This window comes from Porites lutea, chromosome 8 (assembly GCF_958299795.1).
Source record: "Porites lutea chromosome 8, jaPorLute2.1, whole genome shotgun sequence".
NCBI lineage: Eukaryota > Metazoa > Cnidaria > Anthozoa > Scleractinia > Poritidae > Porites > Porites lutea.
In genome coordinates this window covers 12427682-12438533 of record NC_133208.1, presented here as the reverse complement: position 1 = coordinate 12438533, position 10852 = coordinate 12427682, and the positions used below count along the sequence as shown (strand labels likewise).

Below are 10852 nucleotides of genomic sequence, written 5' to 3'. Positions count from 1 at the left end.
TGGATAGGCTATGACAATATAAACACTACACAATGTTATTTTTTGCCTTACGGTTTTTCTTAAATTCACTCAAAATAAACCGAAGCAAGGAACAGTCTCACCTCATTTGCCCAAGCCGATATTTACGTGAAAATCAAAAGAGGAAAGGCTTAAGTGAAGTGTTAGGTGGAGAGGTTTAATTTAATTAAATGACCTGTAGTATGTTTTCTCAGTACTAATCCTTTAAGTAAAGGTATCCTATTTGTATAATAAATTGAACAATTTGGTAAAATTGAAATTGTTTTGGAGTTCAGTTTCTCTGTAAATGGACAATAAATGTAACAAATTCCCAATATGAAGTTTGCTTATCAGTACTGTTCTAAGTTTCTTGAAAAATCTTAGCGAATGAAACGTAAAATTGTCCAACATGTGCTTAAATTACAAAAAAAGACTGCTTGACACAGTAAATGTTAGTAAATTGGAACGAAAGTCTTGTTTAACTCCCCGTGGTTATATTCGAACGTATTGCTTGGCACTATCTATGCAGCATCAAACTACACGATATTTAATAGTTTTAAATGTTTTTAAATAGGTTCCTTAGCCGGTTTTGCAACAAGGCACACCCTCAATTTTAAAATCCCGGTGTACTGAATATCGAAATGTTTCTTGCTAAACTACTAAATGCGATTTTATTACAAGGAAAACATTTCTACTTGAATGTTGCCAATTATCTTTCATGCAAATCTTCTCTGTAAAATGAAACCCAACGCTCCGGTTATATTACTAAATATTATCTTATTTTTGAAGTGCTCGTTAAGAAAAATACAAAAATGCTATGTTATCAACTTTCTTGGCGTGCTTAAAATTCAACTGAAATTTATTCTTAATTTAATTACACTTTGGGTTTGAATTTATTTAGAACAATATTTAAATTAAACCCGAATAGCTTAACAAGATCTTTTCGTTTACATAACTTGCGTTGAACGAAGTTTCTCTCGAAGGATTAAAAAGGAAAGAATCCAAAACTTGTCTTTTCTCCGAATGATTGATTTTCTTGCTGAGGACACAGTTCGATTTATACAAATTATATTACAATAGATATCCTGCTTATCAAAAAATGCCTAAAAAAACGCACATACCTATTAGATTCCTTAAGAAACCTCTTCCAATCTATCACATGGTGACATTAACCTCAAAGCACCTTAAACGGTGCAAAACTTGCCAACTTTTCTTGGAACAGAAACTGAACCACACTTCTTATCTACCGCTTAATGGAATAAACTTGATATTTCCATTTATTCCAGGTCGTATCAACCGCAAGGTAAATAAAACCAACACCATGCCTTTTACCGAATCGTGTCTCTTTTTGTGGTTTTCCTAATACTGTAATTAGCCAATTAGCAAACACTATTTTCTCGCCATATTTATAAACAGTTCTATTTAAAGGAGAGGAAAAGAATGCGACAATATCTTTCTTATCCGGCACCTGTATAATTGGCTAAACACCAGCCACGGATATTTTGATTTTTTAAGTTTCGTTTGGAGTTCATCCCTAATTCTACGGAGACGAGGTGTCTTCCCCAATTTTCCTCGTGGATAATACAGTGAGCGAAACAAGCGAACGCCGGTGAAAATTTCCACCGGCGAGGCCAGGGAAAATATGATTTCTTCCGTCCATCCACCCCTTGCAGGAGAGAAATTCACGCGCAGCCGCTGTCTAGTCCCCGGGTCGCCTCGTTTTTTTAACTATGTGATGACAAGCTAAGAAAGGAGATATCACATCTTTCTCTCTGCTTACGGTCCTTCCGTCTTCCCCTTAGTCTTGCTGTCGTGTTAGACTCAGAATCCCGGCCTTTCAAACCAGTTTCGCTATCATCGCTCATAATGTCCCTGACTAAATATCAATTAGTAACACTGATAATGAATATGATAATGATGATGATGATGATAATAATAATAATAATAATTGCGGGTGACAAGAGGAGCCCGCAATCCTAATCTCCAGGTTGTTATTACGCATGCGTCGCATCTATGTACCCAGCGTTTGGACTTCCACTATGAATGAATGCAGTGCATAGAACCCAATTTGATCACGAGCGTTTGGACTTTCTATCACTTGTAAACTTATCACGCTTGTTTTGATTATATTATCTGCCACGTGAAACCTACGCAAAGCACAGCGTTGGAGCAAAAGCGTTTTGACCTTCCGTATTACTAGTACTAAAAGGAAATACGATTGGCCCAATTCACCTTTGAATATCAGTGTAGTAATCCAAGTTTCGCCACTTTCAACGTAACTATAGTGGCGCATACGGTGAAAAATCTCGGTTTCCCGCAGATAAAGCCCGCTTTTCCACATTATCTTAGTCCACCTTCAAAGAGTTATAGATTAATTGCTTTTGTATTTATTTGTTTTCTTTCTCCTTGATCCCGCCTCGAATAGTTTGATTGCTATCTGTGGGATTTAAACTATTGTCTGTACACCTTTTTCGATATTTCAATTAAACTGTTGTTGTTGTAACACAATCGAAGAAAGGAAATTCTGCTAGCAGGGAAAATCTTGGGTGTTTTGAGAAGAAAAAAAAAGTCTTTGTTAACTAATCCTGTTAACAGCAAGCAAACTATAAAAAGGGAAATCTACAGTCTAGTTCATACTAAAACCGAATCAGATATGCTTCTGGCAGAATCTATATTGGGAGTATTCATTTGCGAAAATACCCCATATATTTTTCGCGATCAATTCTACTAAAGCAGCTGAAAACTAAATTATGAGTGTCAGTTTTAGCAAATATTGGCTGTAATGCCTGTGAGTAGGTCGCAAGCCATTGGCTCAAAAAATAAATGTGTTAAACCAAATAAGAAGAAATGACTGCCGTTAATTTCGTATGCGAATTTATGTGAAGTAGAACAATTTTAAGTTGCAAATAAGGACGAAAAATACTGATCAGAGTGAATTTCCAATTAAAGAACAAAATATGAATTTTCATAGAATATCTAAGAAGGTCTCCACTTTTATGATTAAAATAATTTGAACACGCGAACATGATATTTTAAACAACATGGTCCTGTTTACCTCACACGATATGCATAGAATAACATATATTGCAGCGAAAATTGGATATTTTCTCTCAAAAAACGGAAGCTAGTAGAGCGGAAAATATGTAAACCACGGTTTTAAGATTTACCTGAATTATCTGCAGGAGGCGGTGAATTCCCATCGCGATCAAAAACGTTGAGTGCTCTTTTGCCATCTCGGCTACTTTCCAGACAAATGAAAATGAAAAAACGTTCTTTTTCTTTTTCACTCAAATGAAAGCCAGGTTTTAAATATGGGCGAGCTGTTGCGCATGCAGCACAACATATATAAAAAGAATTGATCCGCTGTCTTCTGAAGTCAACGCAGAGTTCACGTACCTTGCCTAAATATAGTCACGTGGCATGAGTGTATTACTATGGGAACAAATTTGGACGCAGCGATACAAAAGATTAAACATTAGAAAATGCAAAATACACGACGTTTGGTAAAATAAATAAAGGAGTAAGTGAAAACAAACTATCGAGACATAATGTACGCTGTAACCTTTTAAGTGTATCCCCGGCATTAACTATCTTTTTTCTTCGCATGCAATTTTTGTTTTCTAATTTTACAGTAAAGGGGCTTAAAAAAGTATCTCCAATGAATGCTATATTCACTTGTACATATTTTATCTTTCAATGGAACATTCAACGCTCGAATTCTCTCAATTCCTTGTATAACAAACTTACAATAAAGAAACGGACTTGAAAGGAAAAGATAATTTTTGTCTGGCGATTCTACATAGTCTGATTGCGAAAATTTAAGAGTAACCTGAAAATTTTCAATTCAACGTATTTCTGCGCTAGGAAATGGAAAGATTTTAAGTCTGATTCATTACGTAGATAGCGTGACATCTCATGAGTTAGAGATAGTTTACTTTAGAGAACAATTTCCTCCCACAATTGCTTTATCCCACACGATACTTTTCAACAGCGTGACGTAGCTAGCGTGACATCTAAAGGAAAAGCTCGGCGCTTTTGGCATTGGTTATTACAGCGTAGATATTACAACCCACGCTAACATAAATAAGTAAACAATTCAGGGGCTTTTTAACTCTTGTTTAGTTATCTAAACCAAAGGCATAAAAATTAAGCACGAAAGTTAAAAAAAAGGCTCACACATTAGATTTTTATTATTTGAAATAAAAACACTTCAATACAACAAGTTGAAACACTTCTACCAGTTAATTTGTATACAAAAAATATGAGAATTCTGCAAATTCGATTTTAGTTTATATTCACATTAATAATGAAAGAAAGTCGCGAATTAAGGATATTTTGAATACCAGTTGTTAAAAATACTTTTTCAAAGATATATAGCAATGTTTTTTTTTTTACTTTTTACTGCGCAGAAAATCCACGAGAAAATCCAAACTCTTACGTAAGAAAATCCCCAAGGTTCGTTTGAACCAGTTACAGTTAACTCGCAGTTTCCATAACACTGGTACAAAGGGATTTTTTCTTGGCTTCATCAACAATATTTAACGCTTCTTTAAGCCATGAAACCTCTGTTTCAGATACAAGAAACTTTCGCCTTATGTCTCTAAAATCGGCGCATTTTTTCTCCAGACTATTCCTTAAGTGCCGATTCTCTTCTGTTAAAGCAACCATACTATCATGTAAATCATTGTACTTCTGTTTAAATTCTTGAAGCGCAATATTTTGGACCTGGCTTCGATTTCTCGCCTCTTCGAGTTCCTTTTGCGTGGCAGCAAGAACGAACGACAACTCGGAAAATTTTCCTTGGCTATTTAGATGCTCTCTGAAAATTTCGTTCAACTCATGACAGAGAACCAAAAGATGCTCATCCTTGCTCGATTCCATCTGAGAACCTTTTCCGTTTGTTTTGTGATTGCGTTCACTCAGGTCCTCTCGAAGTTCGTTCACTAGGTCTTTATAAGACGCAACTTCGTTCTCTAAAATCTGGATGCGGTTATTCCTGTCGGAGTCCATTCTTTCCCAGTTTTCTAAGGCATTTCTTAATTCGCGGACTTCCCTCCAATATCCTTCCATCTCTGACTTTAACTGCTGTCTTAATTTACCCTTCTCGTGTTCGCTTCTCTCAGTTTTCTTTGTCAATATTTCCATTTCATTAATTGCTTCAACCGCTTGATCATTTGCAATGTTTGCTTCCGTTCTAAGCTTACAAACCTCACTCTGATATTTACCAACAAAATTCCGCAAATTCTCTACTTCCTCCCATTCCTTTTCATGTTCTTCTTTGTAAACCAGAATCGTGCTTTCCAGTTCTTCGACTCGTTTGGCTTTCTCGCATTCATTCTCCTCCAAACTTGCAATTTTCTCCTTCAAAATCTTCATTTCATTTTCATGCACCTCAGACTCAGATTTCAACTCTTCTTCTAATTTAAATCTCTCAATAAGCTCCTCTTCAAGCCGTGATTTAAACGTCTCTAACTGGCTTTGCACTGTAGCTAAATCTTTCCGAGTTATGTATAATTCTGACTCAAACTCGTCACGTTCAACAGGCCGTCCACAGCTTTCACAACGCGCTTGCAAATCTGTGTCCTCTATTCTTCCATTTTTCAAAGCTGTTTCATCTCTTTCGCTCTTATTTTCTACGCTTTTCAGAGTAGCCAAACGGTTTAGATCTTCAGTCTCGGTTCTACCGTTTGCAAGCGCACCATTTTCTTCTCCATTTGCGCAAAAATCCCCAACTGCGCGTAAAGTTTGAGAGTTACCATTCATCAGAGGCGACTTCGTAGTCTCGTCAGAGGTATCAAGGTTGTTTAAGTCTTTCTCTTCTGTCTCGACTAAAACGCTTTCACCAAGTCCATACATCTTCTCGGGAGTCTTTATTCTAATGATCTCCCTTACACTCCTGGTGCCCGCCGGTGGTGAAGCTAATCGTATCGTAATATGTGTCATGTCGATCAATTCTTCGACTTTTTCGCGTCTCAAAACACAACAGTAATCCAGAACGCGGATCAATGTTTTCCCACAATTGGCTGCTGTCCAACATTCTCATCCTTTCACCAACGCACCTTTCTTATTATTAGATGCAAAAAACTCTGTAAATAAAAATTCCACATCTTACTATGAATTTAAAGTTGTTTTAGCATAAGCGAAAACGAATCTGAATAGGAAATTGTCCTTACCGATCAACTTTTCCTTATTGCCACCTGTGGCAGCATAATATAAGTGTACCGATAACAAATTTGCTTTGTTGCATTTATAACAGCACGAGCCTATCGGGTTTTATTACGTGGGCATTCTAATTAAAAGAAATTTCCCGACAAAACAAATAATCACGCAAGACATTATTAAGTCTAAAACGTTTCATCAGCTACTTCCCTAGAGGACTTAGAGATTCTTTTTCAACGTTTTCTTTTGGAGGAACGCGAATTACTGCTTTGGTCTGAAGAGGTGCAACATTTAAGCCTGCAGTTTACGGTCCTTTCGCCAACGAGTCGGATCGCTAACGTCCTCTGGCTAACGTTTTGTACGTCAGTTAGTGGATCGAGAACAAAATTTCCTCTGTGAAGAGAGATTCTTACCCGGCAACAAGACAAACGTCCTGCTCGAAATTTATAAAACTTTTTAGAGACTGTAGCTCATTTATTATGAAAAACAACAAATCCAGAATCGCTACCCTTTCTTTCGGTAGCCAACAATGCAGGGCAGTTCTGCCGTCACCTAGTACTATATAGGACAGGATAGGATAATTTATTTAATGTCAAAGACCTACATTGTAGGAAGTGATTGCTCAATTTTTCGAGCCAGAAGCTCATGTTAAAAACGCTCGACAATACAAAACAAAATAACATTTGAATCATACACAACAAATCTCAAAAACCTAACTACAATAGCTAGTTAAGCCAAAAGAGGCGTCTGCCTAATTCCGTCACGGAGTTGATCGTTGGAAAGAGGAACTCACCCTTTGCCAAGCTCCTTCAAAGCTTTTTCCAAGGCACTGGTGTACATGCACCTAAAGGACAAATTTGAGACACATGCTAACCGGAAATGGCCTCTTTGCTTGCTCAAAAAGACGCAGATTTTATTTCATCCACAAGTCACTGATTTTCCTCTAGATACGTTACAGGATAAGATTCAGCCACGAACAGCCATATTGCATTGCAAAGGCTGCAGGTCACATAATAATATATAAAGATTTTACCAGGGCTAAAAGTGAAGCTCTTGTTAATACACTGATAGTCTGCTCAAACAAAATATAAAATCGTGTGATGCTAAATGGCGACGGCAACGAGAACGGAAAAAAAACCAATATGTCTAACTCGCAAAATATAACTTTGCGAGTGCAGCAGACACTCTTTGCCGTTGTTTTGCACGACTACAACGTAAAACCTCCTCTTAGTTACACGTTTTATGCAGGGAATGTAGTATGTGTTCCTGTTCGCTATATCTTTGTTCACTGCCGCTCATTTTCACCTTAGTGGCCACTAGCATTTCCCATTTTCTCCGTATAAAATTTTCATGGTTTTCTTCCAACAAAATTCATCTCCTTTGTTTTTTATCTCTCGCTCCGGCTCTTTCTCTGTCATACACGCCAGTGTAGACATTAAAATTTAGTCGGAAAATGACTCAGCTTCGATTACTGCCAATTCATCTTCATATGGATGGCGTAGATAATGCTGGTAGCAAATGTGACATTTGATATTGGCGTACATGTAGGGGGTGGACGGACGCACGTGATTACTAAAATTTCTCGCATCTAGAGGTTACCGTTTTTTATTTCCCATGGTGCTCGAGCTCTGCTATGATTGGCATTTTACTAGTCTCCTGCTTGCAGGCTTGGCAGGTCAAAGTGCCAGGGTGTAAAATGTGCTAATATTAAATAAGCAGTCTGAACAATAATTATCATCAGAAGGTACTGAACCTTTCAGGGTCAAACTGAAAACCACTCAAAACCACCAAAGAAGTCCCATTAAATGATTACACAAATTCTACGTTGTTTGGCTTACTGTGCTGCATGTGTCATCCAAAGCATGGCTTTGAAGATTACACGGAAAACACCTTGAGTGAGGTTATCAATAGCTGTAATTCCTACTGAAACTTAAAAAGTAAAATTGAAGGATAACACTTAACTTTACAGAGGTGCCAACCTCTGGAGACAAAAACTCTGGAGACTCTCTATTTTTCACTACAACTCCCCCCCCCCCCTCTTTTCTCGCCCGCCAGCTCCCAATGGGAATGACTTAGGACATTATAAAAATTATGAAGTCTTAAATGCAGTACATACTATCAAAATTCGCAATCATTGTTCTGATGTCAGAAATAATCTTTGTCAGTGACTAAATACCTGCAAAAATGCCCCAAAAATCGTACTGTGAATAAGAAAAATTCAAGTTTTGAGCTAAAAATGGGCTAAATCTCAAACTAAGGCACAGAAAAGCTCAAAAGATAATTTTATCCGGTAGATGTGGTGACCAGTACGGGAGATCAGGAGATCGGTGCCGTATCCGGGAGACTCCCAGATAATCTGTAAGAGTTGGCATGTTATACCTGCCAAGTGTCACGCCTAAGGCGTGATTGTCACGCCTGCAGATTGAAAACTTGGATCTCACACCTACTCACGCCTGTGTTCCGATTTGTCACGCCCGGTAGAAAAGTTTGAGCCATTACAGCATTAACTGACACATTTTGAAACTTTTAACTATTTCAACAAACCAGAACCAAAGAGAGAAAAGAAAAGACTATGTGGATGATTGACTTTCTCCGAATTCTCTTTTTTTTAGTAGGGAAGTCAATGTTCCTTTGTGCTTTTGTGCTCGTGTGAGACGGAACTCTTCGTAACATCTTCAGAAGTCTTCGGAACATCTCCGGACATCTTTGGATATTATCAGACCCCTACGAAAAATCTTGGCACTCTTAAGATAAAAAATGTTACGCCTATAAATGTAAAAAGGTTGGCAGGTATAGCATGTATGACTTTACTTAAGGGGTTATGTCACTAAAGGATATTACTGTTTTAGGTCAGTTCTGTGATGAAGTCACATATTACAAAAAATCCTCCTGTAGAGTTATGAAGAAGATATTAAACAAAATAATAATATCACCAGAAAGCACCACCCATAACATTTTTTGGTTATTTTTGCAGGCATAGCATAACAACTAGAAAAAGGGTTGGCCCAATTTTTTCATGTTACAATCCATGTCTATCCTTGCCACCTTTAGCAACAGACGACAGCAAACAGTTTCAGTGCCTAAATATAGTCTAAAAAAATGGGCTATTATTATTGCAATGCAATTGATTCAAAGACACGTTTTAGCTTTTTAAAAATATCAAGAATTATCCTTATATTAATAATTAATTAATTAATAATTACTGCAGTTATTGCTTAATGTGTAGTTCCAGAAAATATCCATACTCCCCCCACGGAAGGGATTGGAAATTCCTCGGGGGTGGGGGGTTCTCAAAGGCCCAAACATTTGATTAAATGTATGAAGCTTGACTGGAATTTCCAGGGGGGTGGGGGATCTAAGGAAAAATCCCTTCCGTGGGGGAGGAATGGATATATTTTGGAACCACACAATCCTTCGCTTCACCTACCTCATTTTTCATGCCACAGCAAGCTCAAACTCATTGTGTTAAGGAAACACTTTTAGATTGTGACAACTGTTCAATCTCTTGAACAAGAAAGCTCTGATCAGTTAACTTGAAGACAACTACTGCCAGTGATGCACCATCTTTAGCATTTGAGGGTAATACTGACAGTTCCAATAGCTCATTTTCCTTTTTTTGGATTAGAAGAAAACATTGTATCCACCGTTCATAAAACGACTGTCTTGGAACAGACTTGGTGCCATTTGGAACTTTGGTTGACATCACCAGCATACCAGATGGTTCGTCAGAGGGTTGAGTACTACAATGAAACCATATCAATTTCTTCAGGCCCCAGTTTTTATAATGCTATCTAGTAGATAAATTTCTATCCAGCGGATAGTGTGATAATATTCAGGAATATTGGTTTTCCCAATTCATATCCACTGCATAGTGATTTTCTGGGGGATCGCCCTACCAGGTCTGAAAACAGAATGGGTTTTAAATGCTACATCTAAAAACAGGTGTGGAAAATGTCATTTTTTGGTCTGAAATAGGGTCAGGATTTGGAGAAACCGGCGGCACATCCCCACCAAGAATTCCCTGGAGTACCCCTCCCCCCCAGGGACATTTACTTACACGTGTTTTGATCTTTGAAAGACAAAGGCATCGACTGTCAATGCAAACAGCTTAGCAACGGATGACAAATCCTCATTCCTGATTGTCGCAGGAAGATAAGCACTGAGGTCATCCACAATTATCGAGCTAAACTTTCGAGATGTGGAGAAATGAATTGACGCCATATAATTCAAATAGTCCTCTTTTGTTTCCAAGTATACCATTTGTATAAACCTCAGCGTTTCACTTGAAGGCTGAGTTCTTCCATTAGCAAGCAGTGGAAGTTTAGAAAGCCTTTTAGGACATATGTAAAGCACGTGTTTTTCTTCCTCTGCGAAGCTCAGCGCAAGCTCGAAAAGAAGTGATGTTTTCCCGCTCGCTGAAGGCCCGCACAGCATGATTCTGTCAAACCCAGGAGACTTTCTTGAATCAAAAAGAAAGGACGTACAGTATTCTTGCGCTTTTCCTGGGATTTCACCATGAAAAGGTTGACTAACACCTAGCAAACGAGACAACATATTTGTTTTTGGGGGGAAGGTGGCGAAAAACAACCTTCTTATCGATTCATTGTTCACCAGGCGAACATGGAAAGTGAGCAAAGTATTGGGGGTACTAGGTAGGATTTGCTAGGACATAAAACTTAGCCTTACATGACATAGA

General features: G+C 37.9%; 2 protein-coding genes across 2 annotated transcripts; both read right to left on the bottom strand.

Moving 5' to 3' along the window:
• Window positions 1-4257: 4257 nt before the first annotated feature.
• LOC140945066 (uncharacterized) lies at window positions 4258-6076 on the bottom strand. Its single transcript, XM_073394135.1, has one exon. It carries the CDS (start codon window positions 5938-5940, stop codon window positions 4474-4476), a length of 1467 nt encoding a protein of 488 aa, XP_073250236.1. The 5' UTR covers window positions 5941-6076; the 3' UTR covers window positions 4258-4473.
• Window positions 6077-9604: 3528 nt separating this feature from the next.
• LOC140947127 (uncharacterized) lies at window positions 9605-10710 on the bottom strand. The gene is made up of 2 exons (XM_073396215.1): window positions 10214-10710; window positions 9605-9896 (listed from the first exon to the last, which is right to left on the bottom strand). Exons 1-2 carry the CDS (start codon window positions 10708-10710, stop codon window positions 9614-9616), a joined length of 780 nt encoding a protein of 259 aa, XP_073252316.1. The 3' UTR covers window positions 9605-9613.
• Between the last annotated feature and the right edge of the window lie 142 nt (window positions 10711-10852).

What these genes read in the sequence shown, in the direction of transcription:
- LOC140947127 (XM_073396215.1), bottom strand. Translation starts at nt 10,710, where the DNA reads ATGTTGTCTCGTTTGCTAGGTGTTAGTCAACCTTTTCATGGTGAAATC. An exon ending in TTTCAAAGATCAAAACACGT is followed by an intron (nt 9,897 to 10,213) that starts GTAAGTAAATGT and finishes GTTTCATTGTAG; the next exon opens with TACTCAACCCTCTGACGAAC.
- LOC140945066 (XM_073394135.1), bottom strand. Translation starts at nt 5,940, where the DNA reads ATGACACATATTACGATACGATTAGCTTCACCACCGGCGGGCACCAGG.